This window comes from Pestalotiopsis fici (assembly GCF_000516985.1).
Source record: "Pestalotiopsis fici W106-1 unplaced genomic scaffold PFICI_Scf_16, whole genome shotgun sequence".
In the NCBI taxonomy this organism is placed as follows: domain Eukaryota; kingdom Fungi; phylum Ascomycota; class Sordariomycetes; order Amphisphaeriales; family Sporocadaceae; genus Pestalotiopsis; species Pestalotiopsis fici.
In genome coordinates, this window is record NW_006917106.1 from 154,444 (window position 1) to 169,970 (window position 15,527).

Genomic DNA, 15,527 nt, shown 5'->3' on the forward strand with positions numbered 1-15,527 from the left:
CGACGGGTAGAAATCAACCTTTTTTTTTTTTTTCGTTTTTTGGCGCTATCATCTTGATGTTTACGATAGTTGATGTATCGTTGCGCACAGATTGTGGCGCGTCCCGAGCCGTTAGACTTTGATGAAGAAGATGTAGAAAAAGCAACCAATTGATTAATCTATATAACAAAAAGCAAAGAACCGCTCTTTCTTCCCCAACAATCGCGTCTAGTGAGTGACATACGCCCCGCTCCTGCGAGATCGAATCCTCTTATATCCATCCTGATCGATCGACCTTTTTCCGCATGCATCAACCATACAAACATCATCGTGACAGCGTATATACGTGCGCCTGCGCTTTGACAGCAAGACCCCCGAGGGAATCTCCGGGATGAAAAAAAAAAAAAAAACGAGTGATCATCTAGACCATCTTGCCGGACCTACGCGGCTTCGACGCCTTGAACAACAGGATCATCCCGACGACCTCTGTCACGACGTCCTCGAACTCCTCCTCGAGCGCCTTCTCAATTGCTTCGCGCTCGTCGTCCCAGTTATTGAAAAGGTCGATCTTGTTGTAATACTTCATATACATTTTGCTGACGAAATTTCTGGCGTGCTTGTGACCTAGGACGGTACACCCCGCCAACACTCCATCGTCCGACAGCAGCTCCTTGTACGTTGAGAAAGCCTTGAGCTTCTCTGGACCACCCGGAACGCAGTGGAACAAGTTGAACATGGTGATGGACTTGTAGGTACCGACCCCGCTCTGTAGAGAGTCGGGCAGCGGCGCCGTGATGTCGGCCTGCGCAACGTTTACCACCGTGTCAGGAGCTGTTGCCAGGACTCGAGCCTTGGTCGCATTGAGCGACGTCTCGTTGAAGTCCACGAGCGTCAGCTGGTGCTTTTCGTGGTTGCGAATCGGACGGCTCAGTACTGCGGCTGGAAACCACCCAGTGGCGACGCCAATGTCCATATGTTGTTGTGTGAAGTTGTCTGAGAAGAAGGGAAGCAGAACCTTTTTGGTGCTGCAGCCCCAGATATAATTCATGTTGAAACCCAGGACATAGTGGTCATAGACGCGCGACAGGAAGGATCGTGAGTACACGCCCTTGTAGCGACGATCCTTGGATTGCTTTTGGTCTGCCATTTTCCCTTCAGAGGAGGCCGAAGATGGTGCTGTTGCTGCTGCCATTGAGACTGGGAGCTGGGCTGCTATCTGATGCTATGTGCTTCAAAGAGACTAGGGGAAGTGTAGTGCAGGGCAGAGCAGAACAGGGCAAGACAAGACAAGATGGACAATCAACCAACTTCCAACGACTTCGGCATGCCGACGAGTAGAAGTACTCGTTGGCCCTCGGGGCGGTGATGGAAAATACGGGAACGCCCTCGTCCAGGAGGTCATCCGCCCGAGCAGCGGTGCGAGCCGGTGGATGCCAACAAAGACATTCTCCTGCGCATATCCTCCTGCGTGCTTGCTCGCCGATGGACTGACCTGCAGGTTGCGGGGCCAAATAGTGCATCGCGACCCTTGGCTCCGCGAGGGCCAGGAGGGCCAGCAGGGCCCAACAGCAAGGTAGGCATGTATGTACGAAGTATGTACCTACACAGTAGTAGTAGATGCATACGTCAAATTCAATACGATGATATACCATCGACGATAAGCAGGGTCCATGTGCGGAGTTTTGCGATCCCGTTATGCTCTCTTTTTTTTTCTCCCCCTCAATCTTGCGGTGTCTTCGGGTCTTCTCCAGTCATGGGGACAATTGGCGGCCGAGCCCAATAGGAGGGAAAAAAAAACCAAAAAAAACCGGTGCGTATAATCATAGATATCAGGCCCGATGCCTAGTACTACTACGGCTACGGTATGTAATCATTTGGGACCAGCTGTGGCATTTGTCGTACACTGATTGGCCCAAAGCGTGTAAAGGTATAAGATCATATGAATGCGTCATAAAAGCAGGGCCACCGCCGCGTACGTACATACATGTGATGATCTTCTTGACTGCGACTTTGTACTACCGTATCTCCATAGCAGAGCGAGCGCCTATGCTTGGCTTCCTAGCAGGCGGTATTTTTTTTTTCGTTTTCGTTCCAACCTCCCTTGCAGCAGAAATGCACTCGCTCGACTGGTTTTCGGAGGCTACTATACCATTTTGGACCACGTACGGGACTTCGCCTAGGTATGTGTGTGGTCTTCGCGTTAAGGCGAGCGGGGGGGGGGGGGGGGGGGGTCGCCCGTCATCGCCACTTTCTCATGCAGCTCTGTCGAGTCTCAATTGGGACATTGGCATCTTCTGCGGAGGGAGTATACCCACAAATGCTTTCCCATGACACATTTGTATGGGGGACAAGTCGCCTTGCATCCGCGACGGGGACCCTAGCTACAGAAAGGGATTATTGCGGTTAATTCACGATGCTTTTTTGACCAATCAGAGTAGCATGTACTTGCGTGAGGGTCCAGTGGATATCATATCATACACACATGCAGCAGTGCAACTAGCGCTACGATACAAACTTAGCTTTCCTATACATCATGATCATGCTCACGATGCTTAACCATAGTTCGTACCACTTATACAGAAGACTAAAAAGTGGAAGACAATGTGAGCAGATAACGTATGCTTGGAAACCACGGCAATGTGCCCAAGTGGTGCCCCAGTCCTGGGTTAATCGCTGCACATGCAGCTGGCCGCCTCATCATGTCGTGCTGGCGACCGAGGCCCAGGCCGGGATTGGACAGGACATGACGGGACTGGATAGGAAAAGAAGTCATGGCTACTTATTGTCTCAAGTAGTTGTAGTACGTATCTAGTGGGAGTACGTATAAGAATTAACCGCCTTAGCCACCAGCTTCAAATCCAACCCATTTTCTCAAGTAGCTCAAAATGGAGCAACCAAAGACTATTCCCATTGCCATCACTGGCTTGGCCTGCCGTTTTCCAGGTGGCGCCGATACTCCCGAGAAGTTATGGGAGGTATGCGCTGCTGCTCGTAACACATGGTCTGCCTGGCCACAGGACAGACTGAACGAAAAAGCCTTTTCTCATCCTCAAGCAGAGCATCTTGGCACCGTGAGCCTCCACGAACCCTCTTCATCTGCTTTGGCTTGCTCATTTTGTCTAGTTTCATAGCCATGGTGGTCACTTTCTCAACGAGGACGTTTCTCTCTGGGATGCCTCCTTTTTCAATTTCACGGCCGACATGGCCAAGGCCATGGACCCCCAAGTCCGGCTCTTACTCGAAACTGCCTTTGAAGCCTTTCAAACAGGTGAGTCAATACAACAGAGAGGAGGAGGTAGAGAGTGACGGCAGCTAATAATACATGGATGATAGCTGGACTGCCCCTAGAGAAAATCGCCGGGACTCAGACAGCCGTCTTCGCTGGGTCCATGTTTCGGGACTACCACGATCTACTTATGAAGGATGCTGAGAGCTTGCCTCGGTATCATGTTACTGGAAACGCTGCAGCCTTTACCGCTAATCGATTATCTCATTTCTTTGATCTCCGGGGACCTAGTGTCAGTGTTGATACTGCTTGTTCGACAGCCTTGGCAGCTTTGCATCTCGCGTGTCAGAGTATCCGCACGGGCGAGGCCAACATGGCCGTTGTTGGAGGATCAAACCTCATACTACATCCTGGATCGTCCATGAGTTTATCAAATCTTGGGTATGTCAAGCTACCCTTCACACAAAACATAAAAATTGGTAATACAAGAAATCGCTAATGATTACATGTGAGCTTACAGACTCACTGGCCCTGGCGGAAAATCGTTTAGTTTTGACGAGAAGGCTCAGGGCTATGGTCGTGGCGAAGGCGTCGCCTGCATAGTCCTGAAGCCGCTCGAAGACGCTCTCCGGGATGGCGACCCAATAAGGGCTGTCATCCGAGAGACTGGCATGAACCAGGATGGACGTACACAAACAATCACCACGCCATCACCCGAAGCTCAGCAGCAACTCATCACCAGCTGTTACGAGCGAGCTGGTCTCAATCCTCGGGACACCACATATGTTGAGGCTCACGGAACTGGCACCATAGCCGGTGATAAGATTGAGCTCGGCGCCCTCGGCGCCACTATTGGCAAAGGAAGGACAGTTGAAGATTCAGTCTACGTTGGTTCCGTCAAAGCCAACTTCGGGCACACAGAGTCCACCAGCGGCCTAGCTGCCGTCATAAAAGTTGCCATGATGTTGGAACATGGAAAGATACCTCCACAGGCGCTATTCAAGAAACACAATCCTCGAATAGATTTTGAAGCACTGAATATCAAGGTAATGCTTTCCGGGCATTACTCTGGCCGCCTCTCCTGTCTCTAAGTAATCGAAGCTAACCAGCCATAGATACCGACTGAGTTGATAGAATGGCCGGAATGTGCTGTGCGTAGAGCCTCAATCAGTAACTTTGGTGCCGGAGGCGCAAACACACATGTCATCCTAGAAGAACCAAGTCATCTCGCACGCCAATATCGCCGCAAGAATGGTAACATCACACCAGTCAGCATTATGAGCAATGACGAATTTCAAATTTTTGAACAGCCGGTTCTGGAAGAGGCACTGCCAAGTGGCAACAGTGAAGATTACAACAGACCATTCGAGGCCACAGATGGAACTCCCCCGCAGACACCGCCGCGAACACCACCTCAGGACCGAGGCTCGAAAAGTGAAATCACCCAAATTCAGACAAGGCTGCAAGAAATCAATGAAACTTCCACCGAGTCGTATCAAACATACGTCCTGTCATTGAGTGCTCGGGATGAAAACAGCTTGCGAACGGCTGCTTCCAAACTCGCAGACACCTTGGCTTTGCCACCTTCGACGTGGACTCTGCCAAACCTTGCTTACACACTGAATGAGGGTCGTACGCATTTCCCATGGCGCCTCGCTGTACAAAGCTCGTCGCTCTCGGCGCTTCGTGAGACGCTCATCAACGAACTACCGAAACCAATCAACTGCCCCCAACGACCAAAGATTGGTTTCGTCTTCACTGGACAAGGCGCTCAGTGGTATGCAATGGGCCGCGAACTTGTCCATGTTTACCCGGCATTCTGTGAGGCTCTGAGTGAGGGAGGCGCGTATATGCGCTCCTTGGGCGCCGACTGGGATCCTATAGGTACGGCTTCTCAGTCCTCTTCTACGTCGCTCATTTGCTAACATACCAGGACAGAGGAGCTCGGAAGATCGGCATCAGACACCAAGCTCAACCACCCATATCTCAGTTTCCCCATGTCTGTACTCCTTCAGCTTGCACTGGTGAGGCTCCTGAAGACCTGGGGCATTGTGCCGACGGCTACCACGGGTCATTCGAGCGGTGAGATTGCCGCCGCCTATGCTTCTGGAGGACTCTCGTTTAAGGAAGCCGTGGCCGTGGCATATATCCGTGGCAGATTGACCTCTGATTTTGTCGAAGCAGGCCGAGCTCGGGGTGGCATGACGGCTGTTGCTACGAGCAAAGAAAACGCACGAGATCTTTTCAAAGCTGCACAAGTAGGAGACACTGCAGTGATTGCTTGTGTCAACAGTCCCAATAGTGTAACAATCTCGGGCAATATCGCTTCCCTTGAAAAAGTGGAAGAACTCGCGGGCAAGGATAACCTCATGTACAGGCGTCTCAAGGTCCCGGCGGCGTACCATTCTTCGGAAATGGAGGCTCTAGCAGAAGAGTACACCGCCGCGCTGGAATCTCACTTCGAACCTAAGCACCCGCAAGATTTTGCAGCGGCATTCTCGTCACCCGTCACCGGGGGCATTGTTGAGAGCCCGTCGGTAATTCACAACCCAAGCCACTGGGTACGGAATATGGTACAGCCAGTCTTGTTCGACGACAGCTTGAAAGCCATGGTGCAAGGTTCACAAGCCACAAAGGGTAGAGCGACCGCCAGCCACGTCGATGTGATCATCGAGGTCGGGCCCCATGGTACCCTTCAAGGGCCGATCCGGCAAATCATTGACGGCATGGGGCTGCAGTCAATGAAAAACAACTTGGGCACTTGCCTGAAGCGAGGGGAAGACGCAGTCAAGACCATGAAGGACATGGCCATCATGCTATACTGCAGAGGATACCCCGTGGATCTTGCAAAGGTCAACTGCCTGGAACAGTCGCAGCCTGGTCAGGTAGTGTCCGATTTACCCACCTACGCATGGAACCATTCCAGCAGTTACTGGGATGTGCCCAAGGTGGCGATTGATTACATGCAGCGCAAGCACCCACGCCACGATCTTCTTGGCGTTCGTGTCGAAGGTCTCAATCCAGAGCAAGCCATCTGGCGCAACACGATCCGCATCTCGGATCTCCCATGGCTTCAGCATCATGTAGTTCAGTCTGAGATTCTTTATCCAGCAGCGGGTCTGCTGGTCATGGTGACAGAGGCTATGCGGCAACTCGACGACGAAACAGGCGAGTCTAGCGGTGGCTATGCCATGAGCGACGTGGATCTTTCCACGGCTGTCATCATTTCTGGTTCTGGAGAGCCATTGGAAATACAACTTGTCATCAAGGAGCCATCTCCATCAGGCGATGGCGACTTTGCACACAGGGAGTTCGTGTTTTACAGCAGAAGTCGAAGCGGAAGCTGGGTCAAGCATTGTCGAGGCAAAGTTGCCGCATCTCACCACCTTACCCAGAGTACTCTGGCAGGCGGACTTGATCTCGTGCCCATGGATGTCGGGCACTTTTACAAGTTTGTCGAGAGGTGTGGGCCTACACTTGGTCCAGCTTTCCGTAATGCGACGCGGCTTTCAGGCGGAGATCTTTCGGCTGAGGCGACCATTATGATACCCGACATTGTTGCAATGTCCCCGTCTTCGTTTGCGTCAAGTTGCCTCGTCCACCCAACTGTATTGGACGCATGCTTCCATCCCGCTTGGGCTGCTTTGCCCAATGAGCTTTTGGGGAAAATCGGTCTTTCGGTTCCCCGGACTATAACGAACCTTTTTATTGACGCCAATATTCCAGATACCCCTGGGACAGAGCTTGGGCTCAGAGTGTCAATGGCGAATGCAAGCCCTGAAACTTTTACAGTTTCCATCACTGTTTACAGTCTCTTGGACAAAGACCGAAGACCTTTGATCAAGATAGATGGCCTGACAATGGTCTCCATCGCTGAGAGTGCTAGCCCTCCTCCTTCTGACGAACTCTTGCTTCTGCACACGGACTGGAAGCCGAACCTCAGCTTCCTCTCTGCCGATGACCTACAAGCGCGCATTGTCGAGGTACCTGATGCAGCCGAGGCTGTCTTCTTTGATGATCTTCAGAGAGCCACCGTCAATGTCATACATGATGCACTTGAAGAACTAACTCCAGAGGTGGAAGAGCATCTCGAATGGTACCACAAGAAATACGTTCATTGGATGCGTGAACAGAACGATGAGTTCTACAGGTCAATGGCAGTCAAGGACCAGACTGAGAAGCTCCAGCTCTATGAGAGAATGGCTGCATCATCTTGCGTTAATGGACGCATGCTAGACCTGGTGGCGAGAAATCTTTCTGGCTTCTTGACCAGACAGGCCGATCCTCTGGAAGTCATGGCCAAGGATGGGTTCCTCTCCGAGTACTACGCAAATATGATCAAGCTCACGCGATGTCTCAAACACATAGAGAAATACATGGAACTGTTCGCTCATGAGAACCCAGGCGCTCGTATCTTGGAGATCGGCGCCGGCACCGGCTCTTGTACCGAGCCTGCTCTCATGGGTCTCTCGCAAGGTGGCCGAGTGCCTTTGATGGCAGAAAAATACGTTTTCACCGATGTATCTGCAGGCTTCTTCGAGGCTGCAGGTAAGCGATTTGAGAACTTTGCGAGCAAGATGCACTTTCAAAAATTAGACATTGAGCGTGAGCCCTCTGAGCAGGGGTTTGTCGAAGGCGAGTATGATTTGATCATCTCGTGCAACTGTCTCCATGCCACGAGCGATCTCAAGCACACCCTGAGGAATGCCAGGAAGCTGTTGAGGCCCGGCGGCAAGCTTGTCTTGCTTGAAACAACAACACCACACCTCGACCAAAGCTTGACTTTTGGACTCTTCTCTGGCTGGTGGCTGAGCAAGGAGGATGAGAGGAAGAACTCGCCGCTTCTGAGTGCTCCGGACTGGGTCAGATATCTCTCGGAGTCTGGTTTCGGCGGACTGGATGTTGCTCTCGGCGATGCTGGAAGTGCCGATAATTCCAACTATTCTGCCATGGTTGCGACAGCAGAGGAAGTCACGATGACCAGTATTGCTGTGCAGCCCAAACCTATTATCCTTGCCCCGTTCCCACTGCGCAAGCTACTCTCGCAAGAGTGGATGGACCAGCTTAAAGACACAGTAGCTGCCACAACAAACGCTCCTGTGGTAATTGCCCACGACGTTGAAGATTTGAAAAGTGAGGCGGCTTTTGTGTGCCTGTTGGCGGCTGATCACGAGTCTCTCGTGTCCATGGCGCCGTCCGATTTTGACACGCTGAAGAACATGACACTCAAACACGAACGGATTTTGTGGATCTCGCAAGGTGCAGCTATCGAAGCACCACACGCTGCTGCAGCTCTACATGCGGGCTTGCTGCGTACATTACGCCTGGAGCAAGGCGGCGACAAATATGTGTCTCTTGACTTGGACCCATCAAGGCCTTATTGCTCACAAGAAAATGTCGAAGTTATTCGCAGGATTCTCGAATCCACTTATCATGCTCAAGAAATTCAGGAGTGTGAGCTGGCAGAAAGGCACAGAAACATTCTCGTGCCACGATTACTCAAGGCTCAATTGTCATCCCAAGAAGCCGGAAATCCCTTGAAGCATGGTACAGAGCAATTGGTAGTAAGTCGACAACCCGAACTCCTAAGACACTAATATGACATTGAAAGCCTCCCGCGCTAACCCTTGATATCTACTGTGTAATATATGCTAACAGTCACTTGCAGAAGCAGACCGAGGAGCCTGCTCTTCAACTAGACCCGAATGCAGGCTACATTGTCATAGGAGGCTTGACAGGTGTCGGTCGGGAAGTTGTGCGCTGGCTGGCGCGTCTAGGTGCGAAGAATCTGATCGTTGTATCACGCAACACAAACTTGCGGAGCGCCAGAGAACTGGGAGATGAACTTGCGGAGGCGGGTGCAAAGCTGATTCCCTTCGGCTGCGATATCGCCGATATGGGAGATCTCGAAAGATTTATTGGCGCACTCAGGGTCATCATGCCTATCCGAGGACTTGTTCAATCTGCCCTGGTTCTCGAGGATACCTCCTTCGCATCCATGACTCCGGATCAATGGGCTATACCTTTGGGTCCCAAGTACCACGGCTCCAAGAATTTTGATGAACTTCTCAACTCTCCTGATCTAGACTTCTTCATCATGCTTTCGTCTGTTACGGGAGTTTTGGGAAGCCACGGGCAGTCGAATTACACTGCTGGTTCGACTTACCAAGACGCTCTAGCCTGTAACCGTGTCGCTCGAGGACTGCCCGGCGTATCGATTGATCTCGGCGCTGTACTGGGAGCTGGCTATGTAGCTCGGACGGACGGTGTTGTTGAACGCACCGGCAAGGCAGGCTGGCGAGCACACACCGTCCAGGAAGTCCTTCGCCTTGTCGAACTCGCCATCCGCAACCCAATGCAGGCAGAGATGGTAGCGGGCATTGCACCGTGGTCAGTCTCGGACGCGGAACAACTGAGCTGGCGTCGCGAGGGTCGTTTCATGGCGCTTCCGCAGCGTCTTGAGACTTCCAAGAAGAATGAAAAGCAGACAAATGCAGCCTCTCTAAGAGAACGGCTGCAATCTGCCGAGAGCAAGCTTGACACCATGGTGGAAGGGCTGACTATTCGTCTGGCCGACATGTTCGTCCTCAGCCCATCTGACATTCAACAAAACCAGCCACTCGCCGCACTAGGAGTGGATTCGTTGGTTGCAGTCGAGCTGCGGAACTGGCTGTCAGCTAACGTTACACCTAGCATCACAATCTTTGATGTGACGCAGAGCGGCAGCTTGGTTGAATTGGCAGAGAAGGTTCTTGCGAAATTTGCTTAATTTGGCTCTACTGATGATGCTATTGAGGGAAAACCCTGTTTGGTGAGCACTTAAGTGAGGAGCGTATCCAAACATGGACGTCTGATGATTGAAGATTGCATGATAATGTCAATAGCGGACGCAGCGATTGTTTGTCTCATATAACGCATGGGTTATTTATTTAGATGTTTTTTCGAGTTTATCTGTACCATTTTGATGAGATTTCCTTCGGCGACACTGTTTAGTGCATACGAGTAAATATGTAAACTTGCGTACAAATGGTCCATGCTAGCCTCCTGTAGTGTTTGTTGACTGAAAGATGGAGTTGATCGTCTGCTTGATACCATAGTTCAAGTTCAAATAGCCATACATTCGGAACAACTGCCCTGATCAGTATCTTGTTTCCTACTGCGGAAAGCCACATGATGAGCAGAGTTGCACCACTTTACAATTCATGTTTCAAACGGCCTTTTCTTTTCATGTGTACTCCAGGTTCCGCGAGAGTGATCACGAAGTGGGTACCATGAGTCTCCTTCACAAGACCTACCATGTTGAAGCTTGTACATTGTGGGTCGAAAGTATCACATAAACAAGACCTTGAGTTGTTTATGCTCATTGCTGCTGAATCCACGGACCCGCCATGACACCACAACGCCGCATTTGCTAACGCTTGCTATGGTAAGGCTGCAAACATTTCTTAGAGTAATGGGCAATCAAGTTCAAACCCTTTCAATTGTTTAGCTGGGTTCAATTATGACTCATGATAGTACCACTTCCAGACACTCTGGCTCACTCAAGTATGTTGGATAATATATTTGCGGTCAAAGGTCATGGCATACTAGGTACGCACTGTAGGTATATCCAAGACTATTGCGATACTCAAAGATGGATTTGAACAGAGAGGGTTGTTATTACAAATATATAGTATTGAAAAGGATCTACCTTGACATACGACCATACGCACTAGAGAACTCGGCATCCCGTCCGCTCTGCCCTAGATAATCTGGTGACCAATAACATTCCTGTTAGCCGACCAGTACATCCCAGATTGCTGACTCATCTACCGCCTGCCATTACCCCAATCCTTTGCGTACCGTTTTGCGCTGCTGTTCAGCTGAGCCACCTCAGATTTCGTGAATTGAACAGTCTATACTAGTGAACGCACAGAATATCCAAGAGCCACTCGTGATACTAATGCCGCGGTGCAACAAAATTGGCATATGCACGACCTAAGTCGGAATGACCGGGACAGCATAAAGGTTCACCCAGCTGTGATCCCAGTCAACGCCAGGGCATACTACAAGCTCTCCAGTTCCAGAATTTCGGAGATTGCAAAAAATCATCGGGTCGCCAACATAACCACACTTGAACTGGTATGCCCACCCGTCGATGGAACATATGCTCTCGCGAGCGCCGACGAGCGCGTTGTTGCCAGGCCTGGCAAATACAAAATTATCATGTTCGTCGCCATATGCGATGTAGCCGGTGGTCGAAAGACCAGGAGTGATTAGAATAAGATTTCCACGTTCGTTCAGAGTGAAAGTGAGAGGTTGTTGGCTTCCTATGGGAAATATCTTGGTGAAGGCAATGCTTTCGTTGGTACCAATTGGTGTTGAAGAGGAAAATCCGAGCTCTCCAAGCCCCTTTTCTTGGTGGATAGCAAAAGTTGGCTGCGCAAGATGTCGAGTCGTGGAGCTGCTCCTAATGGCAGCCGGGGGTTCGCGCGTGGTTGTAGATGGGGCTTCTCCCGAGTCCGATTGACTGTAGGGATGCGCATACCAGAGACGGCAGGAGTCCTGTTCGATCAACCATGTATTGCAATTTTCAACCACTCCTCCGCAATTGCAACTCAACTGCCAGGTAGCAGGGTCGATGGCACAGGTGCAGAGCTCATACTGCTGAGCAGCGTCGCTCTCTGGATCCAGAAAGAGGAACCAATATCCATCGGTGTACGCAGCACGGCCAGCTAAAGAGGCGGTGGGGCCAACATAAATCAGATTGCCTTTCTCGTTCAACGTAAACAGGTTGAGAGTTAGTCCGCCCAGAAAGTCGTCTGGTGGCATGAGTGTCCAGAAAGTGGTATATCCAGTCCCAGATGAATTCGACGCAACGACAGGCCAGAGTTGGATCTCACTTTCTTCTTGTGCATCTAGAATGTAAAAGTTGGTTTGCGAGGAATCGGAGCTCGTAGAGCTTGTGGTTGCCGCTGTATTGACTGAAGTGATCGTATATGTGTCAATAATGGTAGGGCTTCCCGTGAGAGTAGATGGCGCGGTCATGGATATGAGTGAAGGTTTGTTGCTGTAATGAGGAAGTGAAATATGATAACCGGGACCTTGATCATGATGATCTTTGTGTCGCTTTGCGAGAGCGTGATGTGCAGCAAGCAGGCCGAGAGGAATCGTGACAGCCAGCATGGCGGCGAATTGAACGAATAGACGATCACAATAGTTGTAAGACAAGATAAGCTATGCCTATATAGGTGCAGCTGTGCCAAATGGCTGTTTCTATATTCAATTGAGCAACCCGGTGTCAGGCCAATTTTTGGTTTTTGGGTCGTCAACCCGATTGACGGGAGTTTGAAATACATATATACAAATGAATAGGTAAGCCAGCGGTCCCGCCTGACATACCGTATACATGTCATAGCACTAAACTGTGTTTTTTATCTCAATTTTTCGAATATCCACAAGTGATTGTTGTGTTGAGAATGCCGCAATTCATAGTAGAGCTTCTTGTCCTAAAGGAATAAGCCGTGAATAGGTGTTTGATCGCAAACTTGGCGAACTTTGTGAAATAGACGAGTCGTTCCTATTGATTCTGCAAGATTAAGGGGCATCTGTCTATCTGTGACACATTCCGCCCTGACTCCTTTATCAAACCTTGATGGAGAGAATGGTTGACCAGCCGCCCTAGTCATCCACTGAACAGAGGGAATCACCAAACTCAAATTTCCTGACTTTATTAGGAACTTATTGTGAGTGGGAGGGTCTATGACGGATCTTAAATCTCGAACGAAAAGCTCGCAATGTCAATTCACATCGATTTATGTTTTCTCCGATCTCAATAGCTGGCCTTGATCTCGAGCGGGCTCACTTTTTCTGCCGAACACCAGAGTCCCGTTCTGTCCCTTTCTTGAACGGCTGGCACTTCGCATCAGGTACGCCTGCTGAGGCTCCTACAATTGACACGTCGCCCATGTGGCAGGCCCTGTCTTGTTGCAATTCATTCTCCACGAAGTAGCGTTCGAGTCGCCATCGGCATAATGCTGTTTGCAAAGATTGACGAGATCGGGAGATCTGCCTGAGCTGGCATCAAGTCTCCGAAAATGGTGGTAGGCTGGAACCGAACCTGATACGCTGACAATTCAGCTCATCGTAAGATTCTATCACGCTGCAAGGCCTTTTTAGTCCTAGGTCTCGCCCTTCCTGATGGATGGCATGAGGGCCAGGACCAATATGGGCATCCATATTGGTATCAAGCTGATGCTAAACGAACGAATTGTGCCCAAGACTCACCCATGCCGAGCTCAAGAAGAGTGGAATCAAAGTTGAGAGACTGACCATCGTTTGAAGGAGATGGGCTATATGTTTTTCGTAGTAACTAGTTTGTGTTGCATTCATCAGTCAACTACAGTTTATTTCCCTCGGAATGTATCGCTCTTTTAGCATATCCATGTCTAATCTCATTTGAATATGGCAAGATGTCAGAGCATCTGTTTTGATCCCTACATTATTGAAGGGCAAGGGTAAGTCTTTGGAAATGCAGTCTCTTTTGTAAGCTTAAGCTTCGTCTCGCAGCGGTTACCTGGATGATACCGGATTGCACGGGATTGCGATCAGCATTGAGACAAGTGTCGGTGTCGTAAAGGGATAATTCTCACCCACTGAGATGCCATATAAGCCAACTAAATGGTTGTTGGCTCGTTGAATTTCACACCAGACGGTATTCGTGAAGCGTTGTGTCGAGCCTGGCACTTGGCGTGCTGTTCTAGGCCTGATTCGATGGTACCTTGTTGTATTGGCTGTTGTGTATCCTTGTTCCTTTCCTTTGGTGTTGTAGCTTGGGCGAAGCCGATCAAGGATCGTTTCCAGGAATCTATTCATGTATCGTAGATAAATATCAAAATCGTCATAATACCAAGAACACTAATCATTGTATCGCTTGAATTATAGATCTTGACAAATGTACCCTTTGTCACATACGACCACAGACACTAGAAAACTCGGCATCCCGTCCGCTCTGCCCTAGATAAACTGGTGATCGCTGGATCAGTACTCAGATCGGTGACGGCTGGGGAATCCCCGGTGTTGTATGTTTTTGCCAATTTTGTTAATGCTTTTTTAATCTGGAATTTCTTATTGTAATTCGTAGGGATGAAATAGAAACTTCAATGGTATCAGTCAAAACACGTGCTGCATAAATATTTGCATGGTCAAAGAGGACTTTAATTTCCCCCATCAACACCTGAAGAAGGAATTCGAATAGTGCCGTGGCGAACTTCATCTTTTAACCCCTTAAGAAGGGTTTTAGTGGCATGCCTTTGATGCTTTGCTAAAGAAGATATCTTCTTGATCATGAATGGTGTAGAAGGCTTTGCATTCATGTTATTTAACTCCCGCCCCCCAAAAAGAAGAGAAAAGCGGGACGAGAACATCAAAAATACACCTCGCTAATCCGAACAAGACGGACGGGCCATAAAGGTGCATATTTTAAGCATATAATATAGTATTCAATAAACGTTGCGCAAACTGTCTGGTTCTTTTCCTAGCGTGGCGCTTATCTCAGTGGTTAACTACTCTCAGATCTTGCTGCATCTTCGTCTGATTGGTTTCCAATTGCACTCGCTTCAAACGTTGCAACGCAGCTGCTGCCCTGACACACGATAGTGGGGAAGCCAGGCAGGTACATACAGGGCGGCCACTGGCGTTTAGGCGCATGGCAGTCGCGAATCTCTTTGTGCATTGACCAAAGTCTCTATTAGTTTGCATTGGGACAGACATGATGGGATGTGGGGGGTTCGTTGGCGCTGTCTGGCCTGAGACATGCTTTCACAGAACACCCATGAAGGCGCCATCAGGGCCATCGTGTACAGAGTGTACAGGTAGGTGCTAATGTAGTTTGGGGCTAGCCAATGGGTCGCTTGCTTGCACCCTGCCGTTGGAACCCTTGCCTTCCAGCTCAAATTCGTGACATTTTTTCAGGTGTCTCAGCTGTTTCGAGCACTATCGCTGTCGCAAATGGCTTTCGTCTGATTGCCGTTGTTATTGGATGTCGTCTTGTCATTCAAGTGTCGCGTTTTGGGTTGAACTATTGGGCAAAAAAGTACAGCGCTGAAGGGAAACGCAAGACAGAAGGGCAATAGAGGGAAAAAAAAAAAAAAGAACAAGCAGAAAACGTTGGTAAATCAATCCACCAGTGAGTGAGATCGATCTTCTCGGCACAGACCCGAGCATCTGCGGTTCCCTGAGAAAATCGCATCGCATAATCCCAGTTTGTGCCCGTCGATCCCCGCCGTGGCGCCGTGGCGCTCTCGACAAGCTTTTCAGACTTCTTATTTAGACGCGCAATTGA

The 15,527-nt window shown here is 49.9% G+C and overlaps 3 protein-coding genes across 3 annotated transcripts; 1 reads left to right on the forward strand and 2 right to left on the reverse strand.

The window, feature by feature from the left end:
• Window positions 1-400: 400 nt before the first annotated feature.
• On the reverse strand, window positions 401-1,171 carry PFICI_15220 (uncharacterized protein; the record flags this gene model as incomplete). The annotated part of the gene is made up of 1 exon (XM_007843801.1): window positions 401-1,171. One exon carries the CDS (start codon window positions 1,169-1,171, stop codon window positions 401-403), a length of 771 nt encoding a protein of 256 aa, XP_007841992.1.
• Window positions 1,172-2,864: 1,693 nt separating this feature from the next.
• PFICI_15221 (uncharacterized protein) lies at window positions 2,865-9,974 on the forward strand (the record flags this gene model as incomplete). Its single annotated transcript, XM_007843802.1, has 8 exons — window positions 2,865-3,050; window positions 3,103-3,247; window positions 3,313-3,646; window positions 3,726-4,251; window positions 4,321-4,518; window positions 4,576-5,089; window positions 5,144-8,769; window positions 8,874-9,974. The coding sequence occupies 8 exons, from the start codon at window positions 2,865-2,867 to the stop codon at window positions 9,972-9,974; spliced, it is 6,630 nt and encodes a 2,209-aa protein (XP_007841993.1).
• Window positions 9,975-11,182: 1,208 nt separating this feature from the next.
• On the reverse strand, window positions 11,183-12,370 carry PFICI_15222 (uncharacterized protein; the record flags this gene model as incomplete). The annotated part of the gene is made up of 1 exon (XM_007843803.1): window positions 11,183-12,370. The coding sequence occupies one exon, from the start codon at window positions 12,368-12,370 to the stop codon at window positions 11,183-11,185; it is 1,188 nt and encodes a 395-aa protein (XP_007841994.1).
• Between the last annotated feature and the right edge of the window lie 3,157 nt (window positions 12,371-15,527).